This window comes from Staurois parvus, unplaced genomic scaffold, assembly GCF_062004578.1.
Source record: "Staurois parvus isolate SC_StPar_1 unplaced genomic scaffold, SC_StPar_1.0 ptg000463l, whole genome shotgun sequence".
In the NCBI taxonomy this organism is placed as follows: Eukaryota; Metazoa; Chordata; class Amphibia; order Anura; family Ranidae; genus Staurois; species Staurois parvus.
The window spans coordinates 129,368-155,369 of NW_028318259.1; the positions used below are offsets into that span (position 1 = coordinate 129,368).

Sequence of the window (26,002 nt, forward strand, 5' to 3'; positions counted from 1 at the left end):
CATGACCTCCAGTGTTCCCAATGACTTATCAAGTGTTTCTTAGTGTCTCCATGACCTCCAGTGTTCCCAATGACTTGTAAAGTGTTTCCCAGTGCCTCTGACCTCCAGTGTTCCCAATGACTTTTAAAGTGTTTCCCAGTGCCTCTGACCTCCAGTGTTCCCAATGATTTGTCAAGTGTTTCTCAGTGCCTCTGTGACCTCCAGTGTTCCCAATGTCTTGTCAAGTGTTCCCATGACCTCCAGTGTCCCCAATAACTTGTCAAGTGTTCCTCAGTGTCTCCATGACCTCCAGTGTTTTCAATGGTTGTCAAGTGTTTCCCAGTATCTCCATGACCTCCAGTGTTCCCAATGTCTTGTCAAGTGTTTCTTCGTGTCTCCATGAGCTCCAGTGTTCCCAATGTCTTGTCAAGTGTTTCTTCGTGTCTCCATGAGCTCCAGTGTTCCCAATGACTTGTCAAGTGTTTCTTAGTGTCTCCGTGACCTCCAGTGTTCCCAATGATTTGTCAAGTGTTTCCCAATGCCTCTGTGCCTTCCAGTGTTCCCAATGACTTGTCAAGAGTTCCCCAGAGTCTCTATGACCTCCAGTGTACCCAATCACTTGTCAAGTGTTTCCCAGTGTCTCCAAGACCTCCAGGGTTCCCAATGACATGTCAAGTGTTTCCTAATGTCTCCATGATTTTCAGTGTTCCTAGTGTCTGTCCAGCCTGTACCCAGCTCCTGTGTGTCCTAGTGGTCCCAGCATTTCCCAGCGTCATCAGTTATTCCAGCCTGTGTACTCCAGTCTTTGACCAATACCCTTCTGTGATCCTCATGTTCCCTAGCTTGTTTGACTTAGCTTTAGCTCATCCATCCATCCATCCCATTGGGATCTTCCGGTCCCCTCACATCAGACTCTCACCCGGCGAGAGCCTCTGGCAGACTCCTCTACCACTGGTGGGTATACCCGGTAGTTGCGACCTGGTCTCAGAGCGCTCCAAGTCCATCCCCACCATCAGGGGCTCTGGTGAACAAGTGCTCCGGGACTTAGACTCCGCGCTCCTGGCCAGTGGGTTGCTAGAGGTGCTGCCAGGTGGTCCCTTACACTGTGATTGGTCACAGTAATCACATGGTACAGACTGGGCCAATCACAGACCATCTGTGTCCTGTGATTAGCTGTGGCCAATCACCGCTATTCACAACAAAAAACACTGAATGAATTGAGTTCACTCAGTTAAATGCTTGCCTATAGCAGTGAAATTCATTGCTATAGGCAATCATAATGTGAAAAAGCAAAATAAATACTGATCACTTCCCCAGAGTAGTAAAATGTTACTATAGTTGCCAGGGGCGGACTGACAACTCATGGGGCCCCTGGGCAATAGGGGATCATGGGGCCCCTGTGTCCTTGCCCAAACTCAAAAAAGCCTATGAAAGGGGCATCTCTGGTCATAGTGTTTTATAAAAAAAATTGTAAACAAAAATGTAATAAAAAATACAAAAATACAGTTGAAGGAGGTACAAAGATCCACAGCTCAGGTGGGAGAATCTGTCCACAGGACAACTATTAGTCGTGCACTCCACAAATCTGGTCTTTATGGAGGAGTGGCAAGAAGAAAGCCATTGTTGAAAGAAAACCATAAGAAGTCCTGTTTGCAGTTTGTGAGAAGCCATGTGGGGGACACAGCAAACATGTAAGAAGGGGCTCTGGTCAGTTGAGACCAAAAATTAAAACTTTTTGGCCTAAAAGCAAAACGCTATGTGTGGCGAAAAACAAACTCTGGACATCACCCTGAACACACCACCATGAAACATGGTGGTGGCAGCATCATGTTGTGGGGACAGGGAAGCTGGTCAGAGTTGATGGGAAGATTGATGGAGCCAAATACAGGGCAGTCTTAGAAGAAAACCTGTTAGAGTCTGCAAAAGAATTGAGACCGGGGCGGAGGTTCACCTTCCAGCAGGACAACAACCCAAAACATCCAGCCAGAGCTACCATGGAATGGTTCAGATCAAAGCATATTCATGTGTTAGAATGGCCCAGTCACAGTCCAGACCTAAATCCAATGGAGAATCTGTGGCCAGACCTAAAAATTGCTGTTCCCAGACGCTCTCCATCCAATCTGACAGAGCTTGAGTGATTCTGCATGAATGGGCAGAAATGTCCCTCTCTAGATGTGCAAAGCTGGGAGAGACTTTCCCAAAGACTTGTAGATGGAAGTGCAGTATTGCAAAGTATTGACTCCGGGAAGCTGAATACAAATAGGTATACCCTGAGGAAGTCACATGACAGACCGTGACGTAACGCGTAGGTACACCAGTGGAAGGAGCTTCCGGTGCGTGGTGACATCACATCCGGCGTAGGCGCCATCTTGGTGCACCCATTTTTGATCATCCAGGCAGTACACCCATACTGTGGTGTAAAAGCCTGATTGTATCTTTCAAACCGTGAGTGGGTAATTTTATTTATATAGTCTGCAGTAATAAACGATTTTACACTATGTTGGCCATTCTCTGTCTTACTATCGGGGCCGTATAAGGAGAGGTACATACGCAGGAGTGGCACGAGTGGCACGAGTGGCTGGAGGTGGAATACATATAAGGAGTTAAAGAGTACCACCACCATTGCTGAGAAGACTACCCAGGACTGGGAGGACCGTAGTATTGATACATAAGGCTCAGAAGGAAGGGAAGGCACCTAGGACCACCTAATGCACCCGCACAGCAGCACCACCATCCAAGCAGCTGCTCCTGCACGGCAACACCACCACTCAGGCAGCACCACCACTCAGGCAGCTATGGCCCCTGGCTGGGCCCCACACGTCATCACTACTACTCATCCAACCTCCCTGCCTGGTACGACCAGGCAACCCGCACGGCAACACCACCACCCAAGCAGCTGTGCCCGCACAGCAGCACTACCACTCAGGCAGCCACGGCACCCGGCAGGCCCCCCACACACCATCACCACTCCTCTACCAACCTCCCGGCCTGGTACAACCACACCACCTGGGGACACCACTCCGTGGCTAGCCGCACACCTCACAGACACCCCAGCGGACTCCCTGACCCTCTCCGCCGACGCAAAGAGCCACCCCTGCAAGACCAGGCTGCCGCAGCCCCTGACAGGATCCAGCACGGCATCACTACCACCTGACCCCGCACCATCCGTGGCCACTACCCCGCAGCCAGGCGCGGCCGCTCAACCTCAGGCTCAGGCGCTCAGGTCCTCACCCGGACAGCAGAGAACCCCAAGGCTCCCTACAGCGTCCCCTGCATCCGCCTACCCTCATCCTTCTGCCTGGGACCTCCACCTGGTCCTTGTACCCTGCCAGCAAGTCTCCGCAAGAGCACGCGCACCCTCCCGCAAGATACCGTCACACAATGCTCCTGATCCGACCACCCAGACACCACTCATGCCAACCCCGACCCAGCTTGATCCAACGAACAAGAAACAGCTGCATAACGCTCCAGACCCGACCACCCAGAGACCCAGCTCAACTTCACCTAAAGACTAGAACCCTAGATGTAGACACGCACGCCGAACTATCTCCAGTCAAGCGCCCCTGGCAACTATCCATCCACACCCGATCGCCTCTCCCTACCCCCCTAACTTCAGCTACCAGAAGACACAGCAACGAGATACACCACTGCACGATGGACTATCGGCAGCCAAGCCTCCCACCACTCCTGTCCGCCACCCCGTGCACCTCCCTAAAATGCCTCTTCCACTCCTCCTTCTCATATTCCTCTCCTTCATTCCCAAAATCTATTCACTACACCCCTCTGCTCCTCCCAAACAACTGTATATTGTGTCCTCACTGCTTCCTTCACCCCTCTACGGCACCCACCACCTCCTCCTAATACTCTACTCTCCCACTGACCCGAACACCTCCACTGGTAGACTGACGCGCTCCTACACATCCCGCTCCCATGCCACCTTTCTCACCCTTCTTCTCCTCCTAACCGCGGGGGACGTCTCCCCGAACCCTGGCCCTCCACCACCACCCTCACCCACACAGCACCCTCCCGCTCCACATCCTGCCGCAACCCCTGTAACCTAATATCTGTCCCCCTGCTCCCTAAAACCACCCCCCTGTTTTCGTGTGCACTCCTGAATGCCCGGTGTGCAACAAACTCACTGCCATCCACGACCTCTTTGTTTCCCGCTCTCTCAACCTCCTAGCGATCACGGAAACCTGGATCCAGGCCACAGACTCTACCTCCCCTGCTGCACTCTCCTATGGAGGTCTCATCTGGACCCACTCACCCAGACCTAACGGTCGTAAAGGTGGTGGGGTTGGTCTGCTCCTGTCACCACAGAGCACCTTCCGAGTCCTCCCAAACCCCCCCTCTCTATCCTTCTCCTCCTTCAAAGCCCATTCCATCCGACTATTCTCCCCAACCCCCCTAAAGATTGCCGTAATCTACCGACCTCCCGGATGCGTATCCCACTTCCTTGATGACTTTTCCTCATGGTTACCCTTCTTTCTCTCCTCCAAGCTACTCACCATCATCCTTGGGGATTTCAACATCCCTGTCAACATCGACAACCCGGCCTCATCCCAACTCCTCCACCTAACTTCCTCTTTCGCACTCTCACAGTGCATTAAATCAACCACCCACTTCGACGGAAACATCCTAGACCTTGCCTTCTCCCACTTCTGCGCTCCCCGCAACCCCCTTCCCTCTCTCTGACCACAACCTTATCACCTTCTCTGTCTCCTCATCCTCTAACCCCTACCCCTCCAAATGCCATACTACTACCAGCCGAAACCTCCGCAACCTGAACCCTGCCCCCCTCCACTCTGCAGCTGATCAACTCCAGGACAGCATCCTCCCCCTGTCCTGCCCCGACCTGGCTATGACTGCCTACAACAATGCGCTGTCAGCCGCCCTTGACTCACTAGCGCCTTTAACCACACGAAACATCCGACCCCGACCCCGACCGCTCCAGCCCTGGCAGACTGATCACACCAAAACTCTCAAACGACACAGTCGTGCCCTGGAGCGACTATGGCTCAAAACCAGATCCCAGCAAGCCTTCACCCGCTATAAATCTGCCTTCCACACCTACACCTCCTCCCTCCAAGCTGCCAAACAAGCCTACTTCCTGACCCTCATCAAAGCCCTCTCCTCCCATCCTCGCCGACTCTTCTCCACCTTTAACTCTCTACTCTCTCCACCCCCACCTCCACCCAGCACCTCACTCACCGCCCTTGAGATTGCCAATCACTTTAAAAACAAAATTGACACAATTCGCAAGGACATCACCGCTGCTCAAACTCCCTCCAAACCCGTCCCCTCTCACACAGTTACCCCCTCATCCCCCCTCTCCCTCGACCTCACCACTGCTCCGACCTCCACCCCACCTAACATTCCTCACACTGCAGCCCCCTCAACACTCCACACCTTCGACCTTACTACCATCGAGGAGGTCACCAAGATCCTCTCTAATGCCCGCCTCACCACCTGCCCCCTCGACCCTATCCCCTCACAACTCCTACGATCTCCCTCCCCCTTCATCCTACGTTCCCTCACCCACATCCTACTCCTTGACCTCTCCGCGGCCTTCGACACAGTCGACCACCCCCTCCTCCTCAAAAAACTACACTCTCTCGGCCTCAGAGATTCCGCTCTCTCCTGGCTCTCGTCCTACCTATCACAACGATCCTTCAGCTTTACCTTTACCGCTACCACCTCCCCCCCACTCCCCCTCTCTGTTGGGGTCCCTCAGGGCTCCGTCCTCGGGCCCCTTCTATTCTCCATCTACTCCTCCTACCTTGGCCAACTCATACACTCTCATGGCTTCAACTACCACCTCTATGCCGACGACACACAAATCTATCTCTCAACCCCTCGCCTCACCCCCACAATCTCCGCCCGAGTCACAAACCTACTAAACGACATATCAGACTGGATGTCTCTCCACTTCCTTAAACTGAACCTCTCCAAAACCGAGCTCCTAGTCTTCCCCCCAGCCCGCACACCACCCCCCATTGACTTCTCCATCACGTCCAACAATGCCACTATCAGGCCCGCCCCGCAGGCCAGAGTACTTGGGGTCATTCTAGACTCCAACCTATCCTTCCAGCCCCAAGTCCAATCAATAACTAACTCATGCAGACTCTGCAACATCGCCAAAATCCGCACGTTCCTAACCCCAGAAACCACTAAACAGCTCATCCACTCCCTCATCATATCACAACTCGATTACTGCAATTCCCTCCTCACCAGCCTGCCTCGCCACAGACTATCCCCACTTCAGTCAATCCTGAACACGGCAGCCAGATTCATCCACCTTACCAACCGCTCCGTTTCCACCACCCCCCTCTGCCAATCCCTCCACTGGCTTCCGATTGCACAACGGATCAAATTCAAAATCCTAACACTGACGTACAAAGCCGTCCACCATACTGCCCCGAACTACATCACCGACCTAATATCCAAGTACCGCCCAGCATGCACACTCCGCTCCTCACAAGACCTCCTTCTCTCTAGTTCCCTGGTCTCCTCCTCCCATGCCCGCCTCCAGGATTTCTCCAGGGCGTCACCCATACTCTGGAACTCCCTACCCCAATCCATCAGACTATCACCTACTCTCCTCTCATTTAGGCGCACCCTGAAATCCCACCTCTTCATGGAAGCCTACACCACCCCCTGCTAATTGCCGACCTCCTCCACTCTTCCTACCACTCCATCCCCCACAGCTATCTCCTCCTGTGCCACCATCCCCTCCCTCCTAGATTGTAAGCTCAAAAGAGCAGGGCCCTCGATCCCCTCATGTTTTGCATTGTATTGGTATTGTTCTGTCACATGTTCTGTCCCCCTTTGTAATGTACAGCGCTGAGCGAACTATTGGCGCTTTATAAATACTGTAAAATAATAATAATAATTGGTGCCGCGGGACCTGGGCAGGAAGGTGAGGGGGCACCCCAGCTTTTGAGGATTTGGCACAATACCAGCACATGCACCAGAGAATCACTTGCATGCTATGTGATGTTATGCCATCTATGTGGACTATTTATACTACGGCATTTAGGATATATGTGGAGACAGTGTGCAGTAGTATGGTCCATTAGAGTTTTTGGCACGGTTCACTTAATTACCACATCCCCCAGGGGATGCACACACTGTGTTTGCACGTATTTATGATCCCTCAGTTGAGGATCCAGGAGTGGGACTGTGAACAAATTTATAACTGATATTGCATTTATTTATCTGCGACTTGTTCTTGTCATTATATTGGTTTTTAGTAGCGCCGCACTACTCTGGTACATATTGATATCTTCTTGTGCCTCGGTTGAGGCATCTTAGTGCTGGCAGCTTATTTAATAGTATGTTTTAGTCTATCCATACCATCGCAGGAGGTACCATACAATTTTTTTGCATTGATTTATAAAAGACCTCAAAGGAAGGTATATTTTTTAAGATTTTGGGCTTTTTATGCTATACGTAGGAGAAGGAGGAAAGGTGTAATGAGAAGGCTCAGCCACCACTTTGGTGGGCATGTGAGAACCTTCATCAGAAGTCGATTACCCCTATTACTGCCATTTCAACCGTTGATGCCTCTGCTTTTAGGCATGCCTGCCATTTTTTTGTATATTTGTGTGTATAGTCATACATTTCGTTGTTTACTAAGGCTTGGTGCGGGGAATGTGGGATGATTTGGCAGCTCAGGAACAGATGGTCAGCATTAAAATGGATCTTCACGTCATTAATTAACATTGACTATTTTGAATACTTATGCTGATAGCATTAGTAAATAGATAGGAAAGTATACCTGCCATGTTTCACATGACTGTCATATGCCTTTAAGTGTTCTCTATATTTTGTCTCTGCTCCTCCCTTTCCTCTGGTTTAGTTAATGCTGTATAGATAGCCCACCTTTTTCCCAGAAATGCATTTCAGCTTCAAGCCTCATGTCATGAAGCAGATCACATTATGATCTTTTGACCTATTCGATGTTCATTGTTGTAAGATTCTCTCAGTTTATAGAATAAACTTCACAAGATCTACAAGATGTCTTCTGGAGTCACTGCCTGTGTTATTCAACTAAGATTGGAGTTATCGCTATCTCATCACAACTGTAAGTTACAGAGATCACACTTTCAATGCTTAGATTGGAGAGACTGAACAATATCTTATTTACTGTTTTTTACATTTCTTCAGTTACTTCCTGGTTTCCATGCTTAGGCAAATGATGTCATACATCCCAGGAGTCTTCAGGAGGAGGGGAGGAGGAGTTTTCTCAGCTAAGCACACCCTCCTGCCTGCATGCCTGAGCTAAGAGCAGATGGATTCCAGGAAGTAAATGCTACAAGAATCATCTGCCCATACTCAAGATGACCATGGCCAGAAATGCTAGGGGTTGTTATTCAAAGTGATTACTCAGCAAAAACAAGCATGGAGACATGGATGGATGAGGGAGTTTACTTTGAATATTAACCACTTCCAGACTGGACACTTTTACCCCCTTCCCGACCAGGACAATTTTCAGCTTTCAGCACTATCACATTTTGAATGACAATTGCACGGTCATGCAACACTGTACCCAAATGAATTTTTTACCATTTTTTTTGAGACAGATAAAGCTTTATTTTGGTGGTATTTATTCACCGCTGGGATTTTTATTTTTTTTTGCTATGTAAATGAAAATGTCCAAAAATTTTGACAAAAAGTGTTTTTTTTATAAAATTTTGCAAATAAATAATATTTCATCATAAATCTTGGCCAAAATTTATTCCATTGTCTTTTTAGTAAAAAAAAAAAAATCCAAATTAGTTTATAACCAAAAATTATAATTTTTAAACTTTTTTTTTTTACATTTTTATTTTATTTTTTATATTATTATTTTTTTATTTTTTTTACATACTGTCACCCTAGCAGTACAGTGTCACCATGGTGATTACTCACCATGTGTCACCATGGTGACACTGTACTACTTGTGGGGGGTGATGAAGATTTTTTTTTTTTTTTTTTTTTTTTTACGCTGATTGCTTTTACACCCATATAGGATGTAAAAGCAATCATTTCTCTTTCTCTCTGTCTGCATTCTTGCACTCATTGAGAAGTACTGAGTGAGCTGTGATTGGTCACAGCTTGTCACATGGTACAAGGCTGTTGTGAAGAGCCCTGTACCATGTGACCTCTGTGATCATTCACAGATTTCACACCTAGTAAGCAATGATGTCACAAGTGACATCTTGCTTACTACTTTGCATGTAATCACTGATTGGCCAATCAGTGATCACATGATCGGGAGCTCTCACAGAGGTCCCGTCCGACGATCAGTGTTTCACTGTGTCCGGAGGACACAGCGGGCACCGGATCATGGTGATCACCAGGTCACAAGCAGGGTGCGGGGAGGCCGTTTATAAATGGCCACCCGACCCTGCAGTGCCACCGTCCGGCCGTTTATATGCAATGGCCGGTCGGGAAGTGGTTAAAAATGTTTTTTGGTTTGTGGCGCTCAGATACAGCATAGTTCTGCTTTCAACTGACTGCTGCTATTCAATCACTAAAAACAGGGCCCGTCTTAGAAAAGTAGTTCTTCCAAGGTAAGTCTAGTAGTAGTTGGCCATATTCAAATGGACTTGTTCAGTAATGTTGAAGATGTTTCATAGCTTCTCCATGTCATTTCTTCAGTTCCTAGAGTGTCAGGAACATATCCCACCATGTAAGTCATGCCTTAGGACACCTTAATCCAATCAGCATGGAATGTCTAATTATATGTTCTATAGTGACTGGATTAAGGTGTCCTAAGGTGTGACTATAAAGGCCAGGGTATCTTCCCAACATTCCCGGAGGAACTGAAGAAGTGGCTTGGTAAGCCTCAAAAAGTCTTCAACATTACGGAACAAGTCCAGGTGAATGTTACATAGTTAGTATGGCTGAAAAAGTCCATCCAGTTCAACCATTAAAAAAAAAAAAGTTATAATCCTGCACCCACAGTTGATCCAGAGGAAATCAAAAAAGACAAAAGTCCATCCAGTTCAACCATAGAAAAAGTTATAATTATGTACCCACAGATGATCCAGAGGAAGGCAAAGAACCCAGCAAAGCACGATCCAATTTGCTCCTGCAGGGAAAGAAATTCCTTCCTGATCCCCTGAGAGGCAATCAGATATTCCCTGGATCAACTTTACCTATAAATGTTATATCCAGTTATATTCTGTGTATCTAAGGAAGAATCCAGGACTTTTTTGAAGCAATCTACCAAGCTGGCCAGAACCAACTCTTGAGGGAGTCTATTCCACATTCTCACAGCTCTTACTGTGAAGAAACCTTTCTGTGTTTGGAGATTAAATCTCTTTTCCTCCAGACGTAAAGAGCGCCCCCTTGTCCTCTGTGATGACCTCAGGGGGAATAACTACACCGAGTTCACTATATGAACCACTGTTGTGGTTGATATGAATGTGACTGACTACTACCAGATATACCATGATCGGGATCAATGAGAACCTTCACATCCATACTTGCAAGTACAGCATCAGTACATCTGTATGGAGCAGGGGCGGACTGACAATTCATGGGGCCCCCGGGCAATAGGGGATCATGGGGCCCCTGTGTCCTCACCCACACTCAAACCACACCCAAAAAAGCATATGAAAGGTACCAGGGGCATCTTATGGGGCCCCCTACTGACCCCGGGCCCTCGGGCAGTACCCGAGTTCCCAAATGGTCAGTCCGCCCCTGGTATGGAGTCAGGAGAAGAAAAAAGGGAGCTTTAACCCTTGCGCTGCCAAGTCCGTACACCGTACGGACCTGACAGTGGGGGTTTTATACACAACACACTGCAGCCACCAGGATTGTGTATATAAATGATAGTCAGACTCCTGCCTGTCACGCGGAAGCAGTCAGGAGGCTCCACAGCTGTCGATTGCTTCAACAGCCCTCAGTTCCAGTGACACCCCTCGCTCCTGCCGTGTATTCGGGCCCCGCTTGTCCATATGTGGGCCATGGGAGAGCCATGGCAGGTGCTGTCACTTTCCCGGCTTGAATAGCCGGGGAAAGATTTATTGCAATGCGGTTTGCATTGCAGTACATCTAATGGATCACAGAGGAGACATTGGGGGTCTCTTAAACCCTGCATGATTCAATAAAGAGAACCTGTCACCAAAAAAATCATCACATAGGGGACTTTGTGTCCCTATGTGATGAAAAAAAAGTTTAAAAAAATGGGGTTTTTTTTTCTAAAAAATAAAGTTAACCAAGCGCATAACATCTCTCCCCAAACAATTTGAGTCCCCCCACATGGAAGAAAAATACATTTGAAATACATGGAAGAAAAATATATTTTCAATATATTTTAAAAATATTCTTCCCAAATATATTGACATATATTTGAAATATTACAGTTTTAGCCGTATTCAATATGTTTCAATACATACACACACACATATATATATATATATATATATATATATATATATACTGCATGCTGAAATGCGTTTTTTTATATATTACAAAATATATGAAAATTACTTTTAAAAATATATTTTTTTTAAATATATTTACATTTTTTTAATATATAAAAAAAGTCATTTTAACATATATTTTTACATATATTTGTAATGCATTCCTAAAATGTATATTTAAAGACATACAGCATATTTGAAAATGTATTTTTAAAAATATTTTTCATATATTTTGTAATAAAAACGCATTTCAACATGCAGTGTATATATATATATATATATATATATATATTTATTGAAATATATTTTGAAATATATTGAATATGGCCAAAATTGTAGTATTTCAAATATATGCCAATATAATCCGGAAGAATATTTTTAAAATATATTTTTCTTCCATGTGGGGCCCCGCCCCCACATACAAACATATGAACGTAAATGCACACGTCAGGGCGCCTACGCATGAAAACGTCGATAGCGATACATGGTACATAACGCCACGCACGCCAGAGTGAGTGCAATAATTCTGGCACCAGACCTCCTCCGTATCTGATGACCTGTAGGAGCTTTTAAAGCATCGCCTATAGAAAATATAGGGTACTGAAGTTTGTCACCATTTCATGGGCGTACACAAATTTAAGGTTTGGCATGTTGGGTATCTACTTACTCAGCACAACCTCATCTTATATATTTTACTAAAATATGGGTAATTTATTGCATTTGTTTGTCCCAAAATTCACTTTAGTGTGATTCTTACTGAAATTTTGCGTTTCTTAGACCTTTGCAATAATATCGTGTGGTATAAAAAATTGCAACTACCACCATTTTATTCTCTAGTCGCTTCCCGTCCGCCCTATAGCAGAAGTACTGCTACAGAGTGGCACGGGTGCACAAATCACATATATACACGTGATTTTGCAGCTCTGGATAGGGGACACGTGTGAGGCGTGCACACACCCTGCCCGCGTCACCATTCGCAGCCTTGGCTGTCAATCACCAGGTCCCGGCCGGTGATTAGTTGCCGGTGCCCTGTGGTTGCCGAGCATCTCTGATGGACGGGGGGGGGGGCTACTGTATGTAAATAATACAGTTCTCTCCCCTGTCAGCTCCTGCGCACTGCTTTGTATGGCTCTGCATAGTAGACCAATACAAAGCAGTGTGCTTACAGTGAAGCACAAACACAGCACACTAAGTAAAACACACACAGCACACAGTTAACCCTTTGATCGCCCCAGATGTTAACCCCTTCCTGCCCAGTGTCATTAGTACAGTGTCATTGCTTTTAATTAGCACTGATCCCTGTATTGGTGTCACTGGAGATGTCAGTGACACCAAGTCCATTCCCCCCCAGTGTCAGCATGCCCGCCGCAGTCCCGCTATAAGTCGCTGATCGCCGCCATTACTTGTACAAAAAAAAAAAAGAGTCCCAGTATATATACCGCCATTTGTAAACGCTATAACTTGCACATAAACCAATTAATTACACTTATTGGGAATTTTTTTTAGCAAAGACATGTCGCAGAATACATTTTGCCTACATTTATGACAAAATTGTATTTTTTTATTTTTCTTACTGGACATGTTTAATAGCAAAAAGTCAAAAATATAGTTTTTTTTCTCAAAATTGGCAGTCTCTTTTTTTTTTTTAAAGGGAAAAAAAAATAAATGCACAGGTGATCAAATACCACCAAAAGAAAGCTCAATTGTGGGAAAAAAGGACGTAAATTTCATTTAGGCGCAGCGTTGCATGACCGCGCAATTGTCCGGTAAAGTAACGCAGCACCGTAACGCAAACAATGGCCTGGTCACGAAGGAGGTAAATCCTAAGGAGGGCAAGTGGCTAGGGTGTCTGCTTTTGGAAAATATATCATGTTTGGGGGGTTTGTGGAATCTTCAAGCCTAAAACGATTTTTTAAAAATGTGTGCAAAAAAATATAAAAAACGGCTCTGGCAGCGAAAGGGTTAAAGCCCAACACTTTGTATTTTATTGAATTGCTTGGGGAAAGGTTACAGGGTGTCAGATCCTGATTGTCATCTGGGCCCCCATTGGGGAGATTTTATTGCTGACTGTACCTTACCGTACCTTACCGTCTTGGTTGATAAATGTCCCCCCATTTCTTGTGCTGGTATCACATGGACAGGAAGTCAGGTAAAATCTATCCAACGGGGAAAGAAATAAAAAAAAATTGACAGAAACTAAAATTTTACAATAAATTGTCCGGAGTTCCGTTTTACTAGGATGCATGCAAACGTTGGTAATGGTTTTGGCAGATGGGCGGAGTTGGGAACACAAGATCAGAGATGCTGCTGAATTATTGATTGGCTTTACATTTGTTTATTTTGGATTATTGGTTAGATCTCAAATCAAAAAGACAATCATGTTTCTACAATTACAGGGCGGTGTTGAACCCCGACATTGATCTGCTGCCCGCTTCCCACAGTCTAATCCTTGCAACATATAAACTGGGCGTCATTTAGGGCCGTGTCATCTCCGGTTCCTTGTGGAGGTTCCACTTTGGCCTTCATCCCGCAGATCCCGTGGGGGCAGCGCCCGCTCCATTTCCCGTAGTGGCCCCAGGTTGTGCCCATCCCCACATGAACGGTGGTGTCAGAACAGAGGAACATGAAATTGTTGGCTGCGGTGTCATCTCCGCCTTTTTTATGGGCCTCCACCTGCATGGCGAACCTTATGATAAATCCTTCAGGGCACCACGAAACCTCGGTCCACTCACCCCACCTGCGGAAAAATAGATTTGTCAGAACTGCTATAGGATTGTAACTTCAAGTGTTACTGAACCCACAACAGTGCAATCAGTCTATATATGCAGTAAAGCATGCTTGTTATACTCACTGTGGGACCTAAGGGGTTAATCCTCTGCATTGTGCAAAAAGGCTGTTGGATCCTGCCTTCTCTGATCCTCCCCTTCTTCCAGTGGCCCCCTCTTATCTCCTGATAAAACATATCATGTGGAAACACTCTGCACATGCTCAGTTTAGTGAGAATTGGTAGAGAGGTTTTTATTTTTCTTGGGAGAGCGCATGTGATCAGCATAGGACCAATCAGCACTGTCCAGACAGAGGTCAGGGGTTCTGCATCCTTCTAGAGCAGAAAGAAAATTCCTTCTACAAGCTTTAGCTTGTGCTGGGCTGAACACTGATAGAAGTCACAAGACTGCTGTATACTGCTGATGGGAAAAGGTGTTTAGCAGTTTATATTTACTAAAATAATTGCATTTCCATGTCTGTGTACTGTGGGATACCAGATATAGTGAATGCAGGGTCCGGGGAGAGCGGATATAGTGAGTACAGGGTCAGGGGAGAGCGGATATAGTAAATGCAGGGTCCGGGGAGACCGGATATAGTGAATGCAGGGTCCGGGGAGAGCGGATATAGTGAATGCCGGGTCCGGGGAGACCAGATATAGTGAATGCGGGGTCCGGGGAGACCGGATATAGTGAATGCGGGGTCCGGGGAGACCAGATATAGTGAATGCGGGGTCCGGGGAGAACGGATATAGTGAATGCAGGGTCCGGGGAGACCAGATATAGTGAATGCAGGGTCCGGGGAGAGCGGATATAGTGAATGCGGGGTCCGGGGAGACCAGATATAGTGAATGCGGGGTCCGGGGAGACCAGATATAGTGAATGCAGGGTCCGGGGAGAGCGGATATAGTGAATGCAGGGTCCGGGGAGAGCGGATATAGTGAATGCAGGGTCCGGGGAGAGCGGATATAGTGAATGCAGGGTCCGGGGAGAGCGGATATAGTGAATGCAGGGTCCGGGGAGAGCGGATATAGTGAATGCGGGGTCTTGGGAGAGCGGATATAGTGAATGCAGGGTCCGGGGAGAGCGGATATAGTGAATGCGGGGTCTTGGGAGAGCGGATATAGTGAATGCGGGGTCTGGGGAGAGCAGATATAGTGAATGCAGGGTCAGGGGAGAGCAGATATAGTGAATGCAGGGTCCGGGGAGAGCAGATATAGTGAATGCAGGGTCCGGGGAGACCGGATATAGTGAATGCAGGGTCGTTTTTGGACAACGCCGGCGTTTTTGGACTTTTGTTTGACCCAAAAAAATTTTTTTTTGGTAAAAAAAAATTGATAAAAAATGCGAATGCGGAAAAACGCCACTAGGCGCTAATGTAAAAACGCTAAAAAAAGGTGAAAAACTCCGGTTTTTAACATGACTTTACACAACTAACGTTAACAGCGTTATTAAAACGCCCCGTGTGCATGAGGGGTAAATCGCGGCAAACCAGTGTTTTTTTACCTTTTTGACTAAAAAAATTTTTTTTCCTGTAAAAAAAAAAAAACTCTAAAAAATGCTAAAAACTGTAAACACAAAAAAATTTGAAAAAACGTGGTAAAATGCCGCTAAATGCTAGTTCAGAATTGTTTTTAATGTGACTTTACCCCGTGTGTATGAGGACTAAGACCTCTTTCACACGGGCGTTCCGTTTTTTTTCTTCAGTTCAGTCACGTTTTTTTCAAAGAAAAAATGGTTTACATCTGTTTTTCCATCTGTATACATCTGTTTTTCGTCCCTTTAGATCCATTTTCATCCGTTTACATCTGTTTTTCGTCCGTTCTGGGTTTTTTGCAGAAGAAAAATAGGGTTTTCTTCTGTTCAAAAAAATGAATGTTAACAGATGCGGATATTAACGGATGTGAAAAGATGTTCATCCATTTACATTTGCAAGTCCATAGAAATACATGGGGGTCCGGTTTTCATCCATAAATGGACAGATCAAAATTGGACATACTGCTGTGAGCAGTAGCTTTACTTTAGTTGATACTATGGGCAGCAGCTTAATGTTACTGGTTGCTATGAGCAACAGCTTCACTTTAGTGGTTGCTATGGACAGCCTCTTCACTTTAGTAGTTGCCAAAGCTCTTTTGTCTGTACTTCTGCAGATTACAAGAGTGCAGTTCGTTCTGCACTCCTGTGACTCGGTTCCAAGTGACAGCAGGCTGGAGTCCGCTGTCCAGGCTGGGGAAAGATCCCGACTTTAAAGTCAGGATCCACCCCTGAGTCTGGAGCGGCACCTGGCTCAGTCCCTCAATGATCTGCTGAGAGCCTGAGCCAGCTGCATCTTCCCCCCTCCACAGCCCAGCGGTCCAGTGAGTGCAGGGGGAGGCAGAGCAGAGCAGGGCGACTGATGATCGCCGCTCTCTGCTCACAGCGGCACTGAGAACTTAGCGGTCATGTGATCATTGAGTTAGAGCCAGCAGGGGACCAATGTAGCATCCACTTAGGTAAGTAGAATTTGGGGGGGGAAAGCCATCCCATACTTTTCATTTCAAATGAATGAAAAAGTCGAACTCATCAAAACCCATGTCAATGGGTTGATAGGCATCGACACTTTGATGCTTCTCCATTGGTCTACTTGAAAATCACACAGATATGAATAAGCCCCATAAGCGGCTCTTCCAACACGACATTTTTAGTGAATGCTGGGGGGTCCAATTTTCAGCCAATTTATTTTTGTCTCTTTTGACTGTGATGGAAAAGTCAATGCCTGGAAATCTCAGCTAAGCCCAAAACCCATTCGGCCATCAGGTTGTGGTTTACTCACGGTGCTTCTGCAGACTGGATGGGGTACACGTTGCTACCCTCCAAAGATGTGTTGTTGCGGTTCACACAGAGCAGACGAACCCCGTTTAGAGCCGTGTCATCTTCAATGTTCTTCCTTTCTTCAACCTGTGAATACAATTGAATAAGAACAGCCTAAAAATGTCATGACAAGGCTAGAATATACACCTTCCAACCTAACCAAGCCTGCTGGCCATACCCTCCACCGTTCCAGCTATACAAAATACACATACCAAGTTTTTGGAGTCAAAATGGCCATAGCAGCGTTTTATTAACCAATAATTATTTCAACATAAATTCCAAAACATTTCAAAAATTATAAACAGAGGAAAAACGTGTTCATTTGAGCGCCATAAACCCAACAACTTTTGCAGAAAACATTCCTTCACAACCCACCAGCTTGGGGACAATCCTACTTATCCCCAGCCGCAACCCACCGGCTCGGGGACAATCCTACTCATCCCCAGCCGCAACCCACCAGCTCGGGGACAATCCTGCTCATCCCCAGCCGCAACCCACCGGCTCGGGGACAATCCTACTTATCCCCAGCCGCAACCCACCGGCTCGGGGACAATCCTACTTATCCCCTGCCGCAACCCACCAGCTCGGGGACAATCCTACTTATCCCCAGCCGCAACCCACCAGCTCAGGGACAATCCTACTTATCCCCAGCCGCAACCCACCAGCTCGGGCACAATCCTACTTATCCCCAGCCGCAACCCACCGGTTCGGGGACAATCCTACTTATCCCCAGCCGCAACCCACCAGCTCGGGGACAATCCTACTTATCCCCAGCCGCAACCCACCAGCTCGGGGACAATCCTACTTATCCCCAGCCGCAACCCACCAGCTCGGGGACAATCCTACTTATCCCCAGCCGCAACCCACCAGCTCGGGGACAATCCTACTTATCCCCTGCCGCAATCCACTGGTTTGGAGGTAACCCTACTTATCCGCAGTGACCACCATTATTTATTCTGAGTTAACCCCTTGCTAACCGGAATTTACCGAGGTCCCCATACAACTGATGGGTCCCGAAATTGTCTCCATACAGAATTCTTTCCTCCTCCAAAGACCAACCACCGCCAGGGCCTCCGTGACAATCCAAACCAAAGCACGAAGGGGAGGAAGGGTGGGAAGCTTCTTCTTCTTCCAACTTCCCCACTGGACTTCCTGAGATCGGACACTCTTTTTCCTCCTTGTGAACCCACCCTAACATCCCCATCCAATCAGGTAAGCCACACTCCCAAACCTTCTTTTACCCCTATATGTTGTCCCTCTATTCCCCCCAATCATGTCGTCCCTGCGCTTAGGGTTTTTTTTTTTTTTTTTGCTCCAGGCCTACCTATCTAATGGCAGGCATAAGGAAGTTCTGCATGTGGTTCATCAACCAACACAAGGATTCCTGAATGTTCAGATTTGGTTCTGACTTGGAAGATATCAGACTTTACTTAGTATCATAGTTTTATTCTGCCTACCTGGAGGCTCTATGCCAGCTTTGGCTTAGCCCTCACCTAAGTTTCTCATAGAACCTCTAGTGAATCACATGGATCTTGCCATAAATGATTAACCCAACAGATGAATCTTCCATTCATTGACCATGAAAAACAATTTAAAGTGGATTGGAATCACCAATGTACACTCACCAGCCACTTTATTAGGTACACCTGTTCAGTTGCGGTGAAGACGACTTGCTGACATTCAAACCGAGCATCAGAATGGGGAAGAAAGGGGATGTATGTGACTTTGAATGCGGCATGGTTGTTGTTGACAGATGGACATGTCTGACTGCTGATCTACTGGGATTGTCATGCACAACCATCTCTAGGGTTTACAGAGAATGGTCTGAAAAAAAGAGGAAATATCCAGTGAGTGACAGCTGTGCGAACGAAAATGCCTTGTTGAGGTCAGAGGAGAATGGGCAGACTGGTTCAAGATGATAAAAAAGCAACAGTAACTCAAATAACCACTAGTTACAACCAAGGTAAGCAGAATACCATCTCTGAATGCACAACATGTTGAACCTTGAAGCAGATGGGCTACAGCATCAGAAGACCACACCAGGTGCCACTCCTGTCAGCTAAGAACAGGAAACGGAGGCTACAATTCACACAGGTTCATCAAAATTGGATAATAGAAGACTGAAAAAACGTTTCCTGATCTGATGAGTCTGGATTTCAGCTGCGACATTCAGATGGTGGGGGTCAGAATTTGACGTAAAAAACATGGAAGCATGGATCCATCCTGCCTTGTATCAATGGTTCATGGATGTGCAGCCGACAAACCTGCAGCAACTGGTATAATAAAGTCCTCCTGCGCTTATATGGGTATTCCTAATCTCTAAGCTGCTTGCACTGAAATACCTCACCCCAAGGTGTATGTGATGCAAAATATGTATAAAAATAGTGCAGCGCTATATACAAATTCCCTCAAACAGTGTAAAAACCAATGATATGCATAATGCAGTGATACACGTGTTCAAACAATTCACAAAAAATGTTATAATATCCCCCTCCAATCCACAGCTGAGGGAAAATATAAATAATGCACATGCGTGTGTGCATCTCTAACCAGGGATGAATTCGCTAAAAATGTGAACTGTGAGCAACACTAAACAAAAATCCACACTAACCCCAAATACAAATAAAATCCCCCACACATAAATACTGCAATAAATAAAGTCCAAAAACACATCAAATCGTGCTCCAAATGATCAAAACTCATGCAGGTGATATTCGTGCGATTGTGGTCATAGGTGCAAAATCCTCAAATGGCCAAAATGCCCCCTCACCTCCTTAAAATGACCCCACAGTGCCAGCACGCTTTTAGGATCCCCCACGATCCTCACAGGTAGTACTCTTTGTGGTCATCAATGGTGGCACTCTCTCCTTTCCTGTTACGTCTCCTCCAGCCCCTGGCATCAGCAATACTCTAAGCCCTCCAAACAGGACCCCAGCGATGAAACAAAAAGATCCTCCATAGTGTGATAACGTTTTTTTAATGAAGCCAAAAACACACTGGTAAAAAATGCCCACTCACTTGTTTGTAGTACAATAAACGCCTTTACACCACACACTATGGGTGTACTGCATGGGTATAGGGTACACCAAGATGACAACCATGCCAAAAGTGACATCACCGCGTAGCAGAAGTTCCTCCCCGCGTACCTACGCATTACGTCACGCTAAATCACGTGGCTTCTTCAGGAAATCTGCAGTAACTGTGTCATGCTATCATGTCAATGTGGACCAAAATCTCTGAGGAATGTTTCCAACACCTTGTTGAATCTATGCCGCGAAGAACTAAGGCAGTTCTGAAAGCAAAAGGGGGTCCAACCTGGAACTAGCAAGGTGTACCTAATAAAGTGGTTGGTGAGTGTATAATCAACTATTTCAAAAATTACGTTGACCCATTAGGACATATCTTTGAACCAATTTTCCTCCACTTTGAAAATCTGAGAATCTTGTTGCATCCACTTTTGCAATTTTCTAAGGATTATGTTACACCCAATCCAAAAGCTTTTTACAAACAACTACACGATGCTTATGAACCTGAGGGCACTCAGGTTAGGTCTGCTTGTCTAATCACTTTGTGATGTCTTCAGTGGCTTTTAGCATATTTACCAGCTAGGGCTTTTGTATTCACTATTATACTTCGCATATCAGGGCTCATCAAGACTACACTCATAGCTCTCGACATTCATAGGCACTGTGTCTCTTTAGAACACCAAACCTTCTTTATCCCTTGGGAACCAGATTATTCTGTCTCCCTTTTAACATCAAATTACCAATTTTTTTTATCTGATGAACCAACTGAAAAATAAACATAATAGTTAATTGATAAGGTGTTTATCGTATTCTTAGTTTTTCAACAAACAGAGAAAAGTGATGGCAGAAAAAAAACTAAGCGGTCCATCCAATCTAACCTTCAAACCTGGAGAATAAATGAAAAGTAGAGCTTGAAAAAGCATCAGTAGGTTTAACTAATATTTCATTCATAATCAGTTATAGCCTGCTTTATTCAGGATATGAAAAGGATGTAGAGATCTGTGGCCCAGCAATACAATCTGTGCCTGCAAAGATTAGTCCCCCTGTACTGATGTCATCACATCATCTAGTCCTCTGGAGCCTGAGAGGACCCCACTGCCAAGTGGAGATCTGTGATCCAACAATGCAACCTCTGTCTGCACAGACTAGTCCCTCTGTTTTGACATCATCTAGTCTCCTAGAGCCTGAGAGGACCCCACTGCTAGACTGCCAAGTAGCCAAGTAGGGACTTATGATCCAACAATGCAATCTCTACTTGAACAAACTAGCCCCCTTGTATCAATGCCATCACATCATCTAGTCTTCTAGAGCCTGAGAGGACCCCACTGCTAGACTGCCAAGTAGAGACTTGTGATCCAACAATGCAATCTCTGCCTGAACAGACTAGTCCCATTGTATCAATGTCATCACATCATCTAGTCTTCTAGAGTAGGGGTCTCCAAACTATTGCCCTCCAGCTGTTGAAGTACTGCAAGTCCCACCTAACCTCTGCCTCTGGGAGTCTTGGCTGTGGCTTTCAAAGTCTTGCAAGGCCTCATGGGACTTGCAGTTCCTCAACGCCTGGAGGACCATAGTTTGGAGATGTGACTGCTGACAGAAGCAGCCGGATGAATTCTGTGTTTCGAGAATATTATCTGCTCATATTCAGCCAAATGCTTCACAACTCATTGGACGCTTCACAGTGCAGATGGACAATGACCCAAAGCAGACTGCAAAAGCAACCAAAGAGTTTAAGGGAAAGAAGTGGAATGTTCTGCAATGGCCAAGTCAATCACCTGACCCGAATCTGATTGAGCATTTCACTTGCTGAAGACAAAACTGAAGGGAAAATGCCCCAAGAACAAGCAGGAACTGAAGACAGTTGCAGTAGAGGCCTGGCAGAGCATCACCAGGGATGAAACCCAGCGTCTGGTGATGTCTATGCGTTCCAGACTTCAGGCTGTAATTGACTGCAAAGGATTTGCAACCAAGTATTAAAAAGTGAAAGTTTGATTTATGATTATTATTCTGTCCCATTACTTTTGGTCCCTTAACAAGTGGGAGGCACATATGCAAACTGTTGTAATTCCTACACCGTTCACCTGATTTGGATGTAAATACCCTCAAATTAAAGCTGACAGTCTGCAGTTAAAGCACATCTTGTTTGTTTCATTTCAAATCCATTGTGGTGGTGTATAGAGCCAAAAATGTTAGAATTGTGTCCATGTCCCAATATTTATGGACCTGACTGTAACACAAATATGCAACCTCACAGAACTGGGCTTTTTTTGGGGGCCGCATATTTGCGTACCTGTCTTTCTGCTGGGAGCATGGCGGGCTCCCAGCAAAAAGACTGCGGTGTCACTGAGAGCCCTGGGTCCCGTACTAACGATTGATTCCGGGTCACATGATCGCTGTATAGCCCGACCCCCTTGTTTCTTACACTCTCTGTGAATGGAGGAGAGAGATACATTGTATCTCTCTTATTCCTGGCATAGAGAGGAAAAAAATGTTTGTAACAAAAAAAAAAAGATAAATAAATAAATATTAAAAAATAAAATAAAAAAAAATAAAGAAAAAATACCTAGATCAAGGTTTGATCTAGTTCCGTGCCAGGGAAAGTGTTTGGGTCAAGGTCAGGGTCAAAAATCAAGGTCAAAAGGTCATAATTTAGAAAAAATGGTATTAGTGTCAATGTCAGTGTGTTTTAGGTAAAAAAAAAATAAAAAGGACAAAAACAAAATACGCACTATTGTTTCTGGGCTGTACTCCGGGTACAAACAACAAATTACATACACATATATGGTATCGCTGCGATCGTCAAGAGCTGGAGAATTCATTTTGGGTTGTTCTTTGGTGGTAGGTTATGGTAGTAACAAGAAACACACAGCTAAATAAAAAAAATGTTTTTTTTGTACTATTTTGGGCCAGTTTTCCTTTGATAATAAAAACAAAATCAGGAGATATCCATTACCATTCACCACCAAATGAAAGCCCAATTTGTCCTGAAAAAAAATTGCGGTATAATCCACCCGGATGTACAAAGTAGTTGTGATGATATGTACAGTTTTATTAACACAGGTCAACGTTGCAAAATTGTGCTTAGGCATTTATGATTTGTTTTACCCTTAGGCGTGAAGGGGTTAAAGACACCTGAAAAATGTTTGAAATCACTTGATTTCAGTGTATTCTGGCATTCCCATTGAAGTGTATGGTGCCAAAAACATTTCAACTAACCTCAAACGTAGTCCATGTAGAGATGAAGACCTCTAAGAAGATGGAGAAGATGGAGATCAGGTGTCAAGCTACTGGCGTCTGGGTGCTCATATGTGAACAGCCACCATTGAAAGAAATGGGATTTTGGATGTTGAGCATTTTGAAACTCCTAGCTACAAAACACTCAGGTATGAATGGGGCCCCAAGCTTCAAGTAGCACTAAGCTCAGGTGTGAACAGGTATAACTGAAAACCTTGTGATCTTGGAAGTTGAGCATCTTGGAGATTTGAACTTCACAGATGTGAATGGGGCCATTGGGGGTTCAATGGGAACATACCCAGGTATATATGCAAAGGTTCCAAGGTTTGCTGAGATGTTTAGAGGTCTAACGCCAACCACCCACATCTGATTGCTCAATAGAATAATCAATTCAATTCCAATAAATGTTTTAAAAAAATTCAGTACACATTTTGAATTATTTCTCCTCCTCCCACGCTCGTCTCTAGGACTTCTCCAGAGCTTCCCCCATCCTCTGGAACTCTCTACCCCAATTTACCAGACTATCGTCTACTCTGCTCACTTTTAGACAATCTCTGAAAACCTCTCTCTTCAGGGAAGCCTATCCTGCCCTCAGCTAATAATGGAATCTTCTACTCTTCCAACCAGTCCATCCCCCACAGTTACTACCTTTTATACCACTAGCCCCTCCCTCCTAGATTGTAAGCTCCCAGGATCAGGGCCCTCCTATCCCTCTTGTATTGAACTGTATTGTTGCTGTATTGTCACTCGTTACATTGTAAAGCTCTGAGCAAACTGTTGGCGCCATATAAATCCTGTATAATAATAATATATAAATCCTGTATAATAATAATAATATATAAATTCTGTATAATAATAATAATAATATATAAATCCTGTATAATAATAATATATAAATCCTGTATAATAATAATAATAATAATCATATATAAATCCTGTATAATAATAATAATAATAATATATAAATCCTGTATAATAATAATATATAAATCCTGTATAATAATAATAATATATAAATCCTGTATAATAATAATATATAAATCCTGTATAATAATAATAATATATAAATCCTGTATAATAATAATATATAAATCCTGTATAATAATAATAATAATATATAAATCCTGTATAATAATAATATATAAATCCTGTATAATAATAATAATATATAAATCCTGTATAATAATAATATATAAATCCTGTATAATAATAATAATAATAATAATAATAATATATAAATCCTGTATAATAATAATATATAAATCCTGTATAATAATAATAATAATAATAATATATAAATCCTGTATAATAATAATATTAATAATAATGGGTAGATTGACCCCTTTAAGTGGCAATATAGACATAACCTTTAGGATGAAGAACCGTTTTTAAAAAATTGTGGAGTGTAGACTGCTCACCTTGAGGGCAAATCCTCTTGCACGAAAACCACAAGGACACCATTCCACTGGGCCCCATTCTCCCCAGGGGCCTCCATTAGGGACACCTATGGTAGGGTGTTCTCCCAGAGCTATCGGGAGGAGAGCGAGAAGGGTGAACAATGAGTTGCTCGGGGACATTTTCTTCCTGGATAAGTTGTATCTCTTACTTCTGGCAACTAATACCAGATCTTCCCGTCCCAACTCTCACGACGTGGCAGTCCAGGGACAAAAGTCTTCTGAATAAGGGGTCTCACAGTTTATAGAAATTCTTTTATTAATTAAAAACAGTGGATGAAGTTTACCAAACCCCCAGGGGAAATCAAAAGCAGCCCATTCCCTGGAGCAGAGTCAACATCATTATCCTCAAAGAACCCACCATATGTCGGGAAAAAATTTACAGTCATTTGCAAAACTCTTCATATCAGATGAAGCTTGTGCAATGGTTTTGCAAGTATTTCAAATTTACAGGGATTTGTCCTTGATGGGCCTGTTGTACATATTTAATAAATATTTTAAGAGACTCTAATGTTTGAAATAAATCCTTTATCAATAAGTTGGAGAGTTTGAGTGTATGAGGAACACCCCATATAGTAATGAATGAGTCAAAAACAACACAGGATCAGGGGCGGACTGACAACTCACGGGGCTCCCGGGCAATAGGGGATCATGGGGCCCCTGTGTCCTTGCCCAAACTCAAAAAAGCCTATGAAAAAGGTACCAGGGGCATCTCATGGGGCCCCCTACTGACCCCGGGCCCTCGGGCATCGCCCGAGTTTCCAAATGGTCAGTCCGCCCCTGCACAGGAGTGACATGGGGCAAAGGTAGGGAGCACAGTGTGCAGCAATGGGAAGTGGGGACAGGGGATAGTTTTCCAAATCTCCTGGAATTTTGGGATTTAGAAGATTATCAGCCAGTTTAGATTGCAAAAACAGCAGATAACAGTGGAATAGGTAGCGGGAGGTATAAGTAATAAACCTTTTCATTTAAGGCTTGGCCTTGGTATATACAATATATATATATATATATATATATATATATATATATACATATACAGTCAGGTCCATAAATATTGGGACATCGACACAATTCTAACATTTTTGGCTCTATACACCACCACAATGGATTTGAAATGAAACGAACAAGATGTGCTTTAACTGCAGACTGTCAGCTTTAATTTGAGGGTATTTACATCCAAATCAGGTGAACGGTGTAGGAATTACAACAGTTTGCATATGTGCCTCCCACTTCTTAAGGGATCAAAAATAATGGGACAGAATAATAATCATAAATCAAAC

General features: G+C 44.8%; 1 protein-coding gene across 1 annotated transcript; it reads right to left on the minus strand.

The window, feature by feature from the left end:
* Positions 1-13,358: 13,358 nt before the first annotated feature.
* LOC149452797 (vitelline membrane outer layer protein 1-like) lies at positions 13,359-24,943 on the minus strand. The gene is made up of 3 exons (XM_089688947.1): positions 24,687-24,943; positions 16,971-17,095; positions 13,359-14,133 (listed from the first exon to the last, which is right to left on the minus strand). The coding sequence occupies exons 1-3, from the start codon at positions 24,843-24,845 to the stop codon at positions 13,839-13,841; spliced, it is 579 nt and encodes a 192-aa protein (XP_089545073.1). The 5' UTR covers positions 24,846-24,943; the 3' UTR covers positions 13,359-13,838.
* Positions 24,944-26,002: the final 1,059 nt, after the last annotated feature.